General features: G+C 36.8%; 2 protein-coding genes across 3 annotated transcripts; both read right to left on the reverse strand.

Moving 5' to 3' along the window:
* Positions 1-843: 843 nt before the first annotated feature.
* On the reverse strand, positions 844-5065 carry LOC113732262 (cell number regulator 6). Of its 2 annotated transcripts, none has more exons than XM_027257942.2 (6): positions 4914-5065; positions 4436-4524; positions 4203-4320; positions 3492-3606; positions 2073-2338; positions 844-1225 (listed from the first exon to the last, which is right to left on the reverse strand). In XM_027257942.2, exons 3-6 carry the CDS (start codon positions 4311-4313, stop codon positions 998-1000), a joined length of 720 nt encoding a protein of 239 aa, XP_027113743.1. In that variant the 5' UTR covers positions 4314-4320; positions 4436-4524; positions 4914-5065; the 3' UTR covers positions 844-997. The 2 variants fall into 2 exon arrangements, with proteins under 2 accessions (XP_027113743.1, XP_071936361.1); XM_072080260.1 differs by having other exon boundaries at positions 4436-4806; positions 4914-5045.
* A 1539-nt stretch (positions 5066-6604) lies between these two features.
* LOC113732263 (carotenoid 9,10(9',10')-cleavage dioxygenase) lies at positions 6605-17805 on the reverse strand. Its single transcript, XM_027257944.2, has 14 exons — positions 17408-17805; positions 15729-15799; positions 15447-15461; positions 14730-14841; positions 13556-13655; positions 13221-13283; positions 12800-12910; positions 12342-12526; positions 10568-10706; positions 8869-8986; positions 8688-8789; positions 8147-8398; positions 7165-7276; positions 6605-6848 (listed from the first exon to the last, which is right to left on the reverse strand). The coding sequence occupies exons 1-14, from the start codon at positions 17642-17644 to the stop codon at positions 6819-6821; spliced, it is 1647 nt and encodes a 548-aa protein (XP_027113745.2). The 5' UTR covers positions 17645-17805; the 3' UTR covers positions 6605-6818.
* Between the last annotated feature and the right edge of the window lie 576 nt (positions 17806-18381).

Here is an 18381-nt window from a genome sequence, read left to right on the forward strand (position 1 = left end):
CCATCTCTTGCTACCTAAGAAAGATAACTTAGTACGTAGCATGGTTGATGGAAGATTTCAGAGCTCTTTACAACAAACTCAAGTGATATCGTTCTGGATTGAAATTGGTTTGTCTAAGATTGATGGATGATACCTTCCACTCTCTGTTTGATTCTCCTTTTGTGTACACTCTGTTAATGCCAATTGTGAATAGACAACTTGATGCACTTGTACAATATGCAGAAGGATGATACCGCAATTTTAATTTAAAAAGGATAAAGTACCAAAAACACTCTTTGTGATTTGTTATATGTTCAATTTAACTCCTTTGGTTTATAAACCTATTCTACTATAGCTCTCTATGATTTCAACTAAATTGAAAATTAGGATTCCTACCTTGCAGGGGTTATGTTCATGTCAGCACTTAATTGAAATCAAAATTTGGAACCCATGACTTTGCAAGTGTGTGGATGGATTTGCATACTACGAAAGAGGGTTAAGCATAGAGTTCTGAAGATAGTGTGGAATTACAATTATGGCTAGGTTCTTGTTTAACTGTAATTTGTTCAATGCTGCAAACCACAACGGCCAGGAATTAGGATGGAAATCAGCTGTCAAAGTAGTCACTCAAAAAGGCATGCCATTCAGATTCCATTTGTTTCTTGATTAGGAAAACAATAAGCTACTTTCCTTTTTGTGCTCCTTTTTTTGTACCCTTTTCAGTTTCAAGTTAATCAGGCCAGGCAAGCATCTATACGTTCAAACTTCAGCTGCCCCCTTCCCTCAGACATCCACCCCTATATAGCCGCAACAAGGCAAGCAAGAAAAGAAAAGAAAAAGGAAAACATGAAAAATGAAAGAAAATGAAAAACAAATCTAGTATTCTATAATCATTTTCAATGCAATTCTGTTTGAACACCGTCTTCTTTAGTTTTGTATGAAGTATAACTCTTTAGAATTTCACAGAGAGAGAGAGAGAGAGTAGCATCGAGACAAACATTCCTGTGAAGTTCTGCCACTACAAAGCTTGCATCTCTAAAGCAGTATGCTCAGTCCCATTTCTGGAGGATGCTACAGATTCCCTATTATCACTAACAGCAGCCATCTCTTGGATGGGAGGAGGATTAACAATGGTCATTGGCATGGCAGCATCATCAGAGAGGCGGCCTTTCATCTCCCTGTGCTCCTGGCACAGGGCACACCAATGCGTGCAGCAGTGTACTAGGCAGGGGTCACATGGCGAGTTCTACAGAAGTAGTGAATAGTATAAGATTTGTCGGCAAACATAAATAACATGCTGCACATTCTCTCTACTTCATCAGGCATGAGTCTAACATACAGCTTCAAGACATATTCTCTAAAATGTACCTTTTTTTGATCGCTCATCCAGTAAGAATCATGAGCAAATTTGAGGTGCTTGATAAGCATTGAATTGAAATATTTTAGAAACCAATTCACTGCTTAAAAGCTTCATTCTTTGCTCCCAAAAGCCAGTAAAAAATGTTCAAAGAATAAAGCACCCAGTGCATAAGAGAAAAAAAGGGGGGGGGGTGGGGGGTGGGGGGACATAGACTGAATGACACAAATACTCAATCTCATGTAAAAACAGTCATCATGCAGCCAACATGTGGCAGGGATTATTTTAGACCTCAAATCCAATTACAGCATCTCCATATGGTATAAGAAATAAAAAGGTGTGGCTGAACATGAATAATACTGAAGTCAGGAAATACAGGGAATTGGAGACGGATAACTCAATTAGGGAGAAAAACAAATGAGGAACTTGCAACCAAGAGCCACCAACAAATTGGATAGTGTAACGTACTAATAATTCAGAAAACCATGAAAGCAAGTTTCAGGATGTCTTTAGATGGAGGATTCTTTGTTTGACACGAATAACCCAGGTGATAGGTATAGAGGGTGTCATCTTTTCAGTTTTTAATTTAACAGTTGGAATGTTATGTATTCTTTCAGGAGGGTGTGTCTTATCAAATTAAATTTGAATTCAACAGCTTATGACAGAAGAAACCAAGTTCGAGATTCTTATCTTAGTTAGTGCTCACACAAAAGCAAAGAGAAGCATGGGTGTTTACCTTGAGATGATATTTCTTCTGTAGCGCCTGTCTAACAAGGCCAGTGTATATTCCACACATCCACCAACTAAATAACAAGCCTTCACAAAAAAGAAATGACGTCCTAGGATCAATGCCATAGAAGACTGCTGTTGCAGCCGCAAGTGCAATCCCACCCTCAACAAAAATAGCATGACAAACACAAGGTGTCGTCCAGGGAGTATCTTCTCTCAACTTCTCTATATTGCGCCCAAATAAGACACACGGGCAAAAAAGTCCTGTCCAGCCTGGAAAGTCACAGAAAAAGTAGTAAATTGTGGTTGGAAATGAAATGTACAATGAAGCAAACTCTCAACTGCTAAGACAAAACAATGCAAATATGACGTAAGATGCGGTTGGCACTCAATGAAGTACAACCCTTGAAATTCCAAGCTATTCTACAGTTATCTGATGCTTTAAGACACATCCAGCACTAAAACTAAGGAGATAGATGAAGTAGCAACATGCGTCAAACAGCGCAATACATCATTAGAAGAAAATGACCAGTGGAATTGGAGAAACAAGCGCATATGCAAGTCTAATTATAAGGACGAAAAAACAGAAGATCTTGTTCTTAAAGAATAAAACAAAAGACATTGCTCTAAACCAAAAAACAATCATATAGCATCCGCAATAATTCAGCAAGCTTCCGAATTCAACAACTATTACCCAAAAGGCAGAGACAGGACTATAGTTGCGTGAATCCACAAAGAACATCTAAAATTTACTCAGGATGCAGAGACTACAACTTCATGTCATACCAAAGATGTACTCCTGTTTCAAATAAAATGTCTTGATATAATTGGACAGGCCTATCATGGAAGACTAGGAAATAAATAGTGAACTTATTCCAAATAATATTTCGCTTGCATCATAAACACATTTTCCAACCCACCTTTTTATATTCCCAACCACCTTTTTATCTCACATACATCACATCACAAAAAAGTGCTACAGTAATTATTCCAAATAATATTTCAAATAATACCCTATCCAAACACTCCCAAACGTTATTTGTTTAAAGACAAAGGGGGAAAATGAGAGCCAATTTCATTAGTTAATCAAAATTTCATTATCCAATGACGATATATGGGATTAATACCAGTTTCAACTGAAAGGTAAGTAGATATGACTTTTTGTGAATACAGTATCTCCAGGAACCAGAATTTTGTAGTTCAAAGTTTCCACTGAAGATAAAAAAGAGTACTTTAGGGACCAAAAAAAATTAAGTAATTAGACATTCAACTTGGGATTAAAGGATAACCGATTTCAAAACATGGGATATGTAGCAGCAAAATTTGGCTGCTGGATAGCGAGTTATGAAGCTCATGACAGCCACATATTAGACAAAAATATTTTTTCCCCAGGGTCCAGTAAAGGTGGTTCCCCAGGTAAACTTACAACTTTCTGTATCTTCAGCACAGCCAAAAATCCCTGTTGTCCATGGTTCATCTGCAGGAGGCTCAAAGCTTTCAGGTAAAGGCTGTCCACATTCATTGCACTTGCGAACTTCCAACTGCCCATTTGAAGATAGAAATCCAAAACGTGTCATTATCAACCATGAAAATTATCAAACAAAAACAATGTTTCTGAATTTGTGCATAGCATGATGCAAATTGAGCACTTGAGAAGCAGAAGCAGAGGGGGTGGAGAACAGGAGAAGGGTAACACCAATACTTTTCCCAACTTAAAAAATTTTTTCTTCCCTGCCCCGTTCTCTTTCCTATACCTGAATTAAAAATGTCCAATCCAAAAGGTACATTATGTAAAAAAGAAGGTCTACTAACTAATTCCTTCCATCAGATTCAGATCCTGCACAAATGGCACAAATGGTACATTTCCCACCATAAAACTGCTGTATCCACATTACATGATAACAGGATCAGACTATTACACGAAAATCTTACCAAGAAAACATATGATGTAGACACTTTCATCCCACCATATTCATAGGTAATATACCCTATACAAAACCATCATCTTTATCATCTTTTCTTTGTTATATCAAAACCCGTATCAACAACACTCAAGCCTTAATTCTCCAATGCGCATTACCTCAAAAACACGATTTGTAGAAAGAAATCAAATATTACTTCTATACATGTATAATACCTGAGGGACTTCAATGGGTTGATTTAGCTCGCCTGGCTTGATGTCATCTAATGGGGCTTGATCTTTTGTCAACTTCACATACCTTGACGGATTTCCCGTATCCGCCATCATCTGATCTCTAAACCAAATTCATTTAAAAAAAAAAAATCAATTCCAACCCTTATCAAAACGAAACCATCCAAAAAAAAAAAAAATCAAACGCAACGAAATCGGGAGAAAATTGCATGCCTTACCAATCTAAATTCCAAGTCACCACTGATCAGAAATGGTGGAAATTGCTAGCTGATATTGAGTCAAAGACGCGTTTAGTAACTTCTGAGTCCTAGTTTAAAACAGTAAAAAATGGCAAAAATTTTTAATCTTTTTTTGCTCAGAGAATTCAATAACGTGTACTAGTAAAATTTTCAATACTCCAGTGAACAGTCAACTCTGCTGGGGAATTTTATACTACTAGACAAGACGAGGCAAGTCCTCTGCCAGCAGTCATTCTTGAAGCCAATGAGGAACTGCCACGTAACCCAGAAAGAATGCAAATAACATTTTGTCGAGACCGCCATTGGCAAGCTCAAAGTAATCTAGGATAAGATACAGTGAAGAAGGACATCTTGGGAGGACAAAGAGGGAAAAAAAAAGTTACAAAATTATAGGTTTATTTATAGAGAAAATTCCCAAAAAAAAAAGAAATAAATGAGAATGCAGATCAGAGCTTACCGTTTTTTTTCTCTTTGAAGTTGTGGGTTGATTGAGGATTGACGAGAAGAGAGGAGGAGAAGAAAGATTTTGACAAACCGAATACCCCAAACCAGTTTCAGAAGCAAATGTAGAATTGTTGTCAAAACATTTGAAAACAATTTGTTGGCTGTTTATGAAAACAACCACCGTATTTCTTGTCAAAACATTTCTGGTACTGTCAAATTACGTTGGTGCCCCTAAACCCTGTATATATATTTTTTGTTGCAATAATAATAATATATTTATAGTCTAATCCACCATATTCTATCCGACTAAACCAAAGGACTGTTTTGACACCTCCATTAATTTTTTTTTTTTTTTTATTGTAGATAAGTTTTGAACCCTTGTTCGAACCTTTGACCTACAAGTTAAAAAAGAACTTAATCCTATTCCTTCGGGGACTTAATCCTCCCTAAACCCTAAATTGTTAGCAAGATTTCTGATTTTGCTGGTGGACTGGATGGGTTTTAGCTTAAAACTCCTCCTTAGGAGTTTGTCAAAGTAATAATGAGAATGCTATAATAATTTTTAATGGTTATTCAATAATTTCTAATTCTCAACTAAGTTGGCACCTCCTTGGATCCTCATTTAGTAGACACTTGTACAGTAAGCAAATTCTTAGCCAGTTTGCCTTAAATTTTTATGACTTATTTAATAGAAATTTGAACATTTGTTTTTAGAAATTTAAACTTTTAGTTTTAACATTCCTTTAGACTCCAAATCAGGTCGAATCCAAAATAGCTCACATAGTGAAATTTGAATTTAAAATATCTAATTTATAAATTTTCAATTTTAATCACTAGATTGAGGCCTTGTTAGGGACTTTCTTCTACTCTTGAGTTGAGTCACCTAATTATAGAATCAATTCCAATGTCATGTTATTAGCCAATAAATAGATTCAAATGGCAAACTCACCCTTGCCTTGCTAGCTTTGACATAATTTGTGAGAGAGAGCAAGTTTGGCTTATTTTTCCAAATGAGCTTGGAAAAACTGCTGTATACCTCACAAATTTAGAGTAAACATCAACTAGTCCCTTCCCTCTCTGCCATGCGTGCAAAAAAAAAAAAACAGTGATTATACATCAAATTTTTTTCCATTTTTATATCACTGTATGAAGGAAGACCTTTGAGCGTTGAAATTGGACTGCCAGGTTAACCCTCTTTACATTAGCCTTTGACGATCAGGCTAATTTCGTGGGAACCGGTGATAAAGGGCAGTCAATGGATTCAGTTCCTCTGCGATTGCAGGAGGAACCGGGCTGCGCTATGAACGATCCGAGATCGACAGAAATGACCTAACTTGATTTTGGCTGTAGTAAATTATGATATGGACGGCTGAGATCAAGCCGAGCTGCTCTGGCCCGATCTTTGACCATCCACCACACAATGCAGCGCAACTGGACCGTGTTGTGAATGGTCCAAGATCGACGGAATGACCCGGCCCGATTCCGACGGCTAGTGAATCTGGACATGGATGGCCGAGATCAAGCCGAGCTGCTCTGACCGGATCTTGGACCGCCCACTGCATAATGCAGTACCTCCTTCAACTGCAGGAGATCCGCATCTGTAGTCAACTGGTGCAATCAGAAGATCACAGCAGGTAAAAGAAAAGAAAAAGGTCAAGATATCTTTCATGAGACAAAAAATGCAGTGATACCTAGTCCTGCAAATGAAAAAACCAAACAAAATATATATATCTGAAGTTATGATCATATGAATATATTACTAAACGGATAGAATTGTAGAGTTACAATTACTCTGTTTAGTGTTTACAATCATTTTGGCATGTGATAACATGCAACCATTTACTCTCTAGGACATGGTCCAGCATATGCTTCCACCTCTCGGGTATGTAGCAATCTCATAGTGTTCATCTCGTTGTTCTCAAAGTTTTGCTTGTTCTTCAAGTTGTTCCTGTCAAAATTACCAGTATGATCACATCAGACGACGACGACGACTATACCAAAGGTATTCCAGAGGAAACAATAAGTAAATGAAATAACTTCAGAAGGGCAAGCTTGTTCCTAGAATTCTGCAATGAGGAAGATTTAACTTGCAAGAAATGGTAAGAGAAGCCGAAGATGCTTTCTTTCGAGAATCAGAGGAATGGAGGGCAAATCTTCTATAGAAAAGGTGTCCATTGCCATAGACTTGATTCTGAAGTAATATTAATTGTTCTACAGTAGAAAATGCATAGTAAACAAAGGGAAATAAGGAAATTATAACTGACCTCTGTCACGAAGAAAGCATGGAACCCGTATGGAACTCTATTAGGTAATTCAACAACAGCAACAGGATCAGCTGACAATGTTTTTGCATCAATCACATTTACAGCTGACTTTCTGCAGTTATCAGATGATGATTTTTGTCATGTAAATTGTAGATTACATCTGAGATCAGGTTGAGATACATGCCACATAGAGAAGTTCGTTTGATCATCCATAAACTTAGGAATTGCCTTCTTAAACAAATACAGGATAGGAAGAGAACACTTTGGAGTGTATGGTTCTTGAGGCCCTCACCACTAAAAAGGAAGAAGACCCAGAACACATTAAAGAAAAGGGAAAAGAAAAGACAGTTGGAAGAAAGAACAACAGAACAGTCTTGATTGAATACATGCAATCTTTGGTTGCTTTCAAAGATACACTTGTTAAACTTAACCTCTTGCCTGAGTAATTTGCTAGTATTCAGGTTAGCTAGATCAGCAAATACAGACATAGCAATGACAGCAAATACTCATATCCAGTACCTGAAGCTACATGAGACTATTACAAGCATTTTAATTACCTGAACCGTCATGATGACTAATTAAACTGACAAAAATGCCACCTCAGAAGTGCTACCCCCAGTTTTCAATGATTCAGCATAGATACAAGCATAAAACGCAAAGAGAAAAAGAAAAGAAACAAAAAAGACATTGATATGAAGCGTTTTACAATTTAAAGCTTATCCTCCTTTTCTAATTCTCTTTTCATTTGTTTTGCAATTTCTATCTTTTGGTTACACAATTTAAAAAGAGACTAGACTTTTCAGTACTGAAGCAAACAGGCACAGGAAACACATTGTAGGATTGAAGGAAATCACCAAGTAAGATCACACAATATATTGTTAGAGATTGTACAGTGATTACTTGTAATCTAGTAGTGTTTGCATCTGAGAAATATGATGACAATTATTTCAAAGTTTGGGTGTAGGAAGAGTCAGACAAGTACCCAGTCGATTCATCATGTACGAAGAATATCAAGTAGCCATCATCCTCTTCAGATGTAATACCAGGCTGGCGTGGAACAAAGATAGCCTCCGAACCAAACCTTCCTGGTCCTAGGTCAAAGACACCTTGAACATTACCACCAACTTCAATTTTTGTTTTACCAGTCTCTGGTTCAGCATGCAAATCAAATTTGGCAATCCCTGTGACCTTGGCAATGCTGTCCAATATGGTCCCATATACATATTGTTGTTTCCTGTGCTTGCAGAAGTGGATCCAGTCATGTAGATGGAACTCAGAAGTGTAGAATAATATTTGATAAAGAAATTAAAAACCCAGCCAACATTAGGACAGATTAACAAAAGCATCAGATAAGTATAAAAGAGAACCTTCTTGTGCTCAGAGAAAAATTTTAACTTGCCCTCATAAGGCCATTGATTACTAGCATAATCCACATCCACTGTTAAATATCAGACATAAAGAGAATGGTATAATTTATATTAGCTGCAGACCAATTCAAAACAATTCAGAAGTATAGCACCCACCTTCCAGTGTAGCTCTCATTCACCCTTGGAAAATCTACTGCAGACTCTGATAGTTTCTTCTGTGAAGCAAGACCAGTTTTCAGGTTAAATCGCATTTCATACCTGACAAGTAGAACCAATTTAGGAACACCTTGCATGAGCTGAAACGGTCAATATAGTCAAGGGATTAAATTTCTCTTACAGCTCATTTGAAAAGTTTTCAAGCTTCTTTTTCACAATGCCGCTAACCATGTCCAGGTCTGGGTTCTGCAGACGGCAAGTGATAAGAATAACCTCATCCCCTTCCTCCCATGCATTGGCTGCTTACCAGAAAGGCAAAGTCCAATTATCTTCCCAGATCATGATCATGACAAACTAAATTTAAACAATAGAAGTTTGAGTTTTGGCAATAGGCGTTAATCAGTTTGTTTATTAAGAAGGTGCAATCTTCAACTCTTAAACCATATAGGCATATAGTGGTGCTGAGTCATGCACAGGAAACATCTAAGATGTGATAGGTAATTAAACCTTGATACTTAAGCATACGTACAACAACAGCACAATGAGAAAGGTGAAAAGATACTGAAGCAAAGCCATTGTTTACTGCATTGATTGCTTTGGAATGCGTATGTATATAGTGGTGTCGACCTATTGTCTGGAACTAAATCTAGTTTTTTACTTCTATAACAATTCAAACAACTAAACAAGAAAAATCTCTTTATCAAAAATCGTAACAAGTTACAATCTTCCCTGCTTGTATAAATGCTTTTGCAACGTGCATTAAAATTGGCCTAGTTATTGCCAAGAGAGCAGCACCTCTTGAAGAAGTAATTTTCAATTTCCACAAACAGGTATTCAGATTCCTAGTTAAATAAACAAAGCAAAAGTAGAAGTCACTAGCTTGCCAGACTATGATCAAAACTTCCATGGTGGGTCATAAGTCACTGATTACTATGTCTACAATATTCAGAAGCCAATGAAAGAAAACAAGCAGAAATGCAGTTTTCTCAGGGAGGTCTGCCTGAGTTTTGATAGGGTTCTGCCATCAAGCCTGCGTTATTGTACTTTACTAAGCTGCCATACTATAAACAAACTTAATGGAGTTTCAAGAATCAGAGGTCTTTCTGCCAATCATGTCTATTGATTTCAGTCCTCAAGCAGGATTTTCTGACTATAGTCTTCTAAAGAAGCCAGACACAGGATTTTAATTCAAAAGGCACCACAGGCTGTTCAAATGCGATGTTGAAGTAGCTAAAAGATCATCCAAAATATTATACCTCTTGCAAGGAGTACAAACTAGAAAATTAAACAGGAAACTTCGTGTTTAAGAAGTGATACCTACTTTTGTTGGATTTCCAAAAACAAAATGTTACTTGCTCTTCACAAAGTTGTATACATGCAAATGATGCAATCTAAGTTATCCAAGGCTCTATACTCCTCCATTCTTCTCCAAAGTGAGTTTTCACTTAAAGACCAAAATCTTCGCAAATTCAAGATTTCAAGAAGCATGCTTAGACATGTGGTTTCTTAAGAAGTTTTGCCTTGCTTTAGTATAAACAAATTCAATCTCGCAAGTTTCACTTTTGCAAGATTTGTTGTGTCGGTTTCCCTTGGAACAGTTGTCTGTGTTGGCAAGATCTAAATCAGAGAGATTTACAGCGTATAACAATCAACGTGCGTTCCTTGAGGACGATATTCAAGAGCCATAACTGTGCTGTTTTTATCCTTGCAATCATTTTAAATGTAATGCTTCAAGTATTCTATGCAACCATAACAGTAGTTAGCAAGAATCCTAAAAGAAGATGCAGTAAACTGCAGTTTCGTTAGCAAGAATCCTAAAAGAAGATGCAGTAAACTGCAGTTTCATGACTACAAAATGATAAGAAAATTCACCAACTCACCATTATGGAATATAAAGCAATTTGGCAGCTCAAACCATTTAATCAAGGCATCATTCTTTGAGTACCGTGGAAGAACACCAAAACGAGCCTTCTTAGTTGGATCAAATGTGAATATTAGCTTTTTATCTTTCACCATTTCCTGAAATACCAAACGTGAGATATAAGCAAAACTTGCTAATCACAATTTTACAAATGCTGAATATAGGAGGTACAGTGTTGGTGCTTTGTTATATCAAACATAATCATCTTTATCATTTATAATGTCATTGAAATCATGTATCAATCCCCTTGAGAACTAAGCACTATGCAATTAGAAAATTGGGATTCCTTTACTAAAACCAATTTGCTATTCAGGTACTTTTTGACAAATCCTTATTTTATAGATATACTTTCCTCTTTTGCAAAGTAGCATGACCAAACAAATCTAAATCTAAATGAGCGTATCCATCTTACATCTCATTGAATATATCCAGAACTTCCTCATCTACCCTCATTTTCAGAATATATACATCACTCACATCTAAATTCTTGGATAAGTCACAGAAAGATGAGATGGCAAACTTAAGTAGTTATTCAGATCTAGGATTTAATTCAAGATTGAAATTCTGATGCGAGAACCAAGCCTTTAGGTTAAACAGAAATACTAGGTTGATTCAATAAGTTCATCTTCCATCTTCCATCCAAAAAAAAAGGTTCATCTTCCATCCAGATATCCCGCAAAAAAGGGAATGCAACATACATGAAGCTCCAGAAGATCCCAGCAAAGTATGCGTTATATCTGAGAACACTCTCCAGAAATTTCAGAAGAGAAGAAAAAGCACAATGAATTCAGTAAGAGTGCTCAGAAAAAAAGAACAGAAAAGCCCATCATCTTTCATGAAGCAATTTGAAAGGACAACTTCCAACAATGCTCCTCTACTACCTAATAGCCAACCACAGAATCCGTGTTCTGCAGTACTTTACCAAAAGTACCAAAGAAAAGATGATCATTACCTTCTGGATACTTGCACTATAATGCCATCATCTAGCGATGGACCAATTGCCGTCTTATACTTAGGTTTATCTTGGTTTACTGGAGCATGTGATTGACAAGTAATTATTTCTTCAGCTTTTTGAATCCTTAAGTTCTATACCTTATGCAACTAGACTTCCGTGTAATGCTTGATAGAGCATCAACTAAACAGTACTAAGTTATCAATGTTCAAGCTCCTGTAAATCTGAAATGTAAGAACTTCCAATAGGAAAGTTCCTTCATATGCCAATCACTCCAATTCCAGAATGAGAAGTTGTCAAGGCTAGAATCTAATTTCTTCTTTAAAAAAATGACAAGGTCAAGAGAAAGTCAGAGCTTCGAATGAGCTTACTCCAATACAATGACATTTACAGGCATTCACCAAATTGCTTCATTAAATCTAACGTGGATAAACAAATCCCCTGATTCCCGAGTAAATTCTTTCCCATCTCAAAGCCCCCTTAAATAAGAAGTAGCAGAACTGCTAATTCTGCACTGGATGATACTCTTCTCTTTCTATTCATGTATTATCTTAATTCCACGGAACTCTTCATCTTTCAGAGATTCTATGTGTTTCCAATCTGAGAACAGGAGGTACACGGCAATATGGCTCCTGGATAGTCATATCTACCTAGGTTACAATTTGATTAGCAACATGGCCAGATTTGAAAGGCAATTTTTCTCTAGACACTTTAACTAACTGAGATGTGAAATGGTATGCCTTTCAAATGAGCTATAAAAAGCTAGGAAAGATCACCATACCTTCGGTCTGAAGTACAATGGGAGATCCATGAAAATTGCATAGTTTTCGGTGATGGCAAAATCGTGCATCATGATTGGGTCTGATATTGTAATTGGCACAGGATCATCCATTACTCCCTCCTTGGATATTACTCTGTATGTGATATATGGTGGTGTGTGTGAATACCCAAATGTGAACATCTCACCTGTAGATAAAACTCTTGTAAGAGAACATATGGTACCAAATACAGAAAGACTACATCAGTCAGTCTCATAATCTACAAAACTACAGGAATAGCTTTGGTATAACCTATTAAGCCTAGGGTATTATCCAGCAAACTGATGGAGTCTAACCAATGACCCAAAATGCTAGAGTCTGGAAAACTAGTTGTAACTAGCCAAAGCTTTGGATAATGAAATTGATATCCACATGCTCAATTCAAGAAATTGAGGATTTACACTCATTGAATATCTCTTACCGGTAAATGGGTCAACCTTTGGATGAGCAGTAAAGGAATGTGTCAGTCTTTTGTCGTAATCCAGCAGGCCTAGAGTTTGTAGATCTCCATCTTCTAAGACCCTAACCACATCTGCAGATAAAATAGAAATAAGATATGAATGAAGCAACCAAGTTGTTGATTATATTCTCTAAATCCTTCAGTATCACAAGATTCAACTAACACTATAATTTTAATATCATCTATCATCTAAATAAACTGGCAAAACTGAAACAATAGGATTATAGGCTTATCTAATTAATACCGAGACATTCCCAGAGGAGCAAGAAATGGTTAATAAACCAAGTAAATATGGAGCAATTATTGATCCTTGGAAAAAATCCAGAGCAACTGATTACCACATTTACTTGTTCAATAAAAAGAGAGGAGAAAGCAGCCATACATGGTTTATCAGCCTCTTGAAGTGCCAGGAGCTTCCCATGGTGATAGATTAGAGCTGTATTTGCTGGAAATATAAGCCAAAATATATTTCATATTAGCAACTTTCCTATAAAGCTACAAATGATTACATGAAAATGATTGGTAACGATCTTAAAGTTTTACTCGTTGGATTTTCAAACAATTAATCTAGATGCCAAAAACCAAACAAGAAACTGATGCACTTCCCAGAAAATGGAACACGAGGAAAAAAGAGAATACTGTATGGTAGTGCGGAATATCTCTTCCCTCTTTCTGCCTTTGCCACAAAAACAAAACTGAGGCGTGCAAAGTTTTTACCTGTTCCAATTCCATAAGTGATATCCAAAACTTTTAGCTTTGCTCTAAGAATTTGCATATTAACCATGAACAATCCGTACAGCCCCTTGAGATCCCCAACCTGCAAGAAGTGGGAATAAAGGACTTTAAACGAATGTATTGTATATGTTCCATATAATGATAGTACTCCAGGAAAAACCAGATTAATAAACTTCGTAGGAACTATCAAAATCATACCATTAAAGTTGGTTGAGCCCATGGATGATCAAATTTTGGAATTTTATGTTATTATAGGTAGTTTTAAGAATTTGTTCTACTAGCATTGTAATGCTTCATTATTGCTAACAATTTAGTTGCTCAGCAGTTGATGTTAATAAGAATTGGAGTTTTAATTGCTAGAAACTGGACATACACACAATACCATGACCTGTGGAATACTTTAATTCTATTTGACTGTTCTTTGTAATGGACAGCTACTATTCACATTTAGATGAACACAGAAGGACTACTACTACTATTTGATCTGTGGAATACTTTAAGTCTATTTGACTGTTCTTTGTAATGGACTACTACTATTTGACTGTTAAAGATCCCATTTCAACACACAACACTTCCAATTTAGTAACTCCGATAATCATTTGAAGTAACAGCAGATACCTTTAACAGTAGGGACCTACACTTAATCACTGTGTTAAAACAGAAGGTGGTACATTTTTCCGCATCAACAAAATTGTTCTTTTCTTAGGGCGTCTTTGGCTTTAAAATAGAAAGCTTGCCAGAGAAAAAGTCTTTCTCTTCCCATCTGGGGTTCTTTTCTCTTTTCTCCATTATCACGGGTGGTATTCACAACATTTGAGCCTCAAGGCAACAGTTTGCCTAAGAAATACTGCTAACACCTCTCCAATTGTCAACATTTTATGTCAATCATCAAAAGAAAAATAACATCCCATTGCTTACTTTTCTTAACATTACAGTCGGTGCTTTTGAAATTAAATGCATAATCTTAAATCAGCACTCCTAGAAACAGAGCCCTTAAATGATTAAAATATTCAGCCGTATGCTATTGAGTACCATGGGGAACTGTCCCTTTATTAAGATGGAAACAAGAGGTAAAGATACAAGAAGAAAGAGAAGTGAGAACCACTAAAAGAAAAGACTAGCCATTCAAAATGACTTGTGTAGATTGCAAACATACCTTCATGAACTTAGATCCCCCAAAATATTCTTCTTGTTTAAGCCTTGATGTCTTCACGTACCGGGAGACATATGTTGCTTTTCCATCTTTTATGCGTATACCATGAATCATTCTAGAGCAAGAGAAGTTTAAAATAATCCCCAAAGAGATCCAACATGATTTTAAAGAAAGATTAATTTAAACCAAATAAATGCCAAGTGATCCAAAATGAATTTTTAACGTAAAAAGCCCGAACAGACTACAATGGATGACAGATGCATGAAGAGAAGTGTCATACTTGTTTCTCTTTCTGGTTAAACATACATGTCAAGATCATGAATGGTAAAGGTAGTTGACATTTCTTTCCACTATCAAACTGGTAAATTGCTCCACTGTATCACTCTCTTGAAACATCAGGAGCTAAAGTGGTCTTTAAGTGCATTACCTAGATAGTAGATTCTCTGTTTTGTGTTCAATAATTGATATTCACATGTGATGATGCAAGCCCATTTTTCTCTTATCCCAATCTTTAAGAGCTAAAGAAGTTCTGATCAAGTGAAACAAATATTTAACATCTTTAGTTTCTAACAAATTTGGCAGAACATAGGTCAATTTATACTTCTTGCAGGGTCAGATGAATGAGAGGTGGAATACTATTCATAGTCCATCAGTCACATGTCACAAGTAACTGATGAATGTGTAGTCTATATCTTGCATCAAAGAATCATAAACACGTACCCATCTCCGTCAAACCTGCAGAGGAGAAACATGAGGTTAAGGTGGAGAAATGCAATATACAGCAATTCTCTGATGTACCTATACATTCCATCCTAGCATGATGTATAAACATCCAAATACATTTGAACCGCAACAACAGAAACACACATGCAAGTAAAATGCTGAAAATAAATTACTTGGACCTTGTCTCATAGAAGATGCAAGTGTCCAGGAGGAAGATTTAGGAGCAGTGGTAGAAATGAGGCTATTCAGAAGAACTATTAAGAAAGAAAAACAACCCACCAATGGTATCCAGCCACAGGAGAAAACTTAGGATTGGGACCAACCCTTACAAACTCGCCATCGAGGCATTCCTGCAATGAAAAGATTTTCATTTATCACATAGCAAGCACCACTGACTGGATAAACAGAGCTTAATCACCAGCGTAGAGTCCACATTTTTATTCTCTTTTAAAGCATCAAGATTCAAACTTTATCAGCATCTGCCATGTCCAATTGTTCCACTAAGTTTACACCACATAAACACATGTAATTAAGTTTCTAATTATGCAATTTGTTTATTTGCATATTTCTTTAGCTACAAAACATGCTATACTTAATGCCTGATTATCCAGTTCTTCGGAAGGAGCAATCATGTAGTCGTAAGTTGCTTCAATTCACTTTCCCGTTTTCTATAAAGTGCCTATGTTGTCTGTAGAAACCAAGATTTCACATCAAAATCCAAGAAAGTGCAGCTAATTTTCAATTTGTTTAAAAGATATCACATCTTAAAGTAATCAGTGACACAAACAATTATTTCTGCAAAACCATATTAGTGCTTTACTTAGATCTATTGGCTAAAGACAAAGTGAAAGGAGAGGAAAGAAACTTCCTTGATCATTAAGGCAATCTCAAAGGCTATTCTACCAGCACCAGCATGCTAATCTGGCCACCTTCAGCCACTAATATTTGCTTTATATGCGCTTGAAGCAATGATTACCATCTAGTTTATTCTTATACTTATCTGGAATATAGGAACTTGAACATGACGGGCTTGGTCATTATCAAACTCTACAAGACAAGTCACTTAATCCTTCAATTCCTCTCAAAAGTTCAGAGTTTGCTATTGCACAAAAAGCACTCTTATATACAAGTGCTCCTATAAATTACTGTAGCACATCAAAACATTATTACACTGCCAAAAAGCATTCTGCCACTTCATCAACCATCTAGGTGGCCAAAATTGGTTACGGTGACAGCACAGTAAATGAACCATGCAGAGCAAATATTGTGTGTTTTATACACTCTTGAGATCAGGTCAAAAGAAGCATCTAGTAATAAAAACTAGGCAGATAGTCAGTCAAGAAGAAGCGTGCACCTAGCAATTAAATCATGTCAACAAAAATAAGAGAGAGAGAGAGAGAGAGAGAGAGATGTTATTGCTAATAACTGACCATGAAACCACCACAACAATTACTTAGCTTATACTGCGCCTGGATAGAAAATAGGACATTTCTATTGCTCTATTTTCTTTCATTCGAGGATAAATTAACCCTTTTGGTAGCATTGCTAGAATCTCTTTCTTTTAATTACTTAATCCTTTTCTTGGAATGTACATTTACTCAACCATGAACCATGAAATTCAAAATCTAATGCCAAGTTACTGTTCAATGACTAGGCGTATTTAATGCCACCTTAATCTGGTAAAAAGTAACCCCTTAGCTTGATCAAACAAAGTCAAAGCAATTTAATCCCGTCCTTAATCTGGTAAAAAATGGAGGGGGAATTGTGTAATGCCTCTAGGCCTAGATTAGCACTAACAGTTTGTACTGACTTAACCGTAAGCTACCATAATACACCACTAAATCTCCCATAGATATCATCATAGAATTCATCAAACACAAGAACCCGCAAAACTAAAAGCAATTCCAATTAGAATCACATACTCAAACTTTATAAAACTAAAAATTAAGTAGACTCACCGGTAGATGACCCTTAACAAGAAGGTCCTTACAAGGAGGAGTTTCATCAACGGGAGCAAAGTTCCCACTCAGATAATGAAGAGGCTGTTTCGAATCATACATCAACTTCACCACCGCTTTTTCCACCCAATCTATCAACTTTGCAGTGAATCCATTATTGGGTTTTGGATTCACAACCACAACTTCTTGTTTTCCCTCAATTTTCTCCACCACTTCTTCTCCTTCTTGCCTACCCATTTTTGCTTTTCCTCTCAATTCTAAGACCAACCCCACTTGCTTATTCTTTTAGTACTTCTTATCCCTACCTAAAAGTCTAGCCAAATATGCATGTTTTGTCAGTTTTTAGGCAGATATGATCTTCTTGGGAGCAACGATTGTCAGCCTGTGGATTTGTGGTGGAGTGTGAAGAGCTTGGATAGATGAGAAAGTGTTACTTATTTCGTCTACGTCATTGTCAGCAGTTACTTATCGCATGAGACTGCTGTGGTAACCGTTAATTTGCTGGCAGGTACGCCTGGCCTCCACATTAGCGGTTGAGTCTTGTCGGATTGCGTGGTTCCATGCAATGGTTTTGGCGCATTTGCACGGATCTTTTCTTTTCCTTTATTGTTTGGGATACTTTCAGGATTTTTCTGTCATGGAGACAGTACGGATGTCTCCACCAAGAGCAAAGCTGGCCAGATGAAGGATCCATTGGGACTCGGGGCACGGACGGTTGCAGGTGCAACCATCCAGAGCAATTTTAGTCATTATTAACTGCGCGTAATTTTCTTTGTACATCGTGTAACTTTTTTTTTACAGGATGTATTTTCACAACAGATAGTGGTGGGACCCACACTTGGCGCGCGAAAATCGAGTTATATGGTGTAATCTCAGCCGCATAAAATTTTGAGGGCAAATCTTGGCCCTTAACCGTGCAGGGACGGTCATCAGTATGACCGTCCCTGCCCCAAATCCGATCCATTGGCACCTGT

This window comes from Coffea arabica, chromosome 2e, assembly GCF_036785885.1.
Source record: "Coffea arabica cultivar ET-39 chromosome 2e, Coffea Arabica ET-39 HiFi, whole genome shotgun sequence".
NCBI classification, from domain to species: domain Eukaryota; kingdom Viridiplantae; phylum Streptophyta; class Magnoliopsida; order Gentianales; family Rubiaceae; genus Coffea; species Coffea arabica.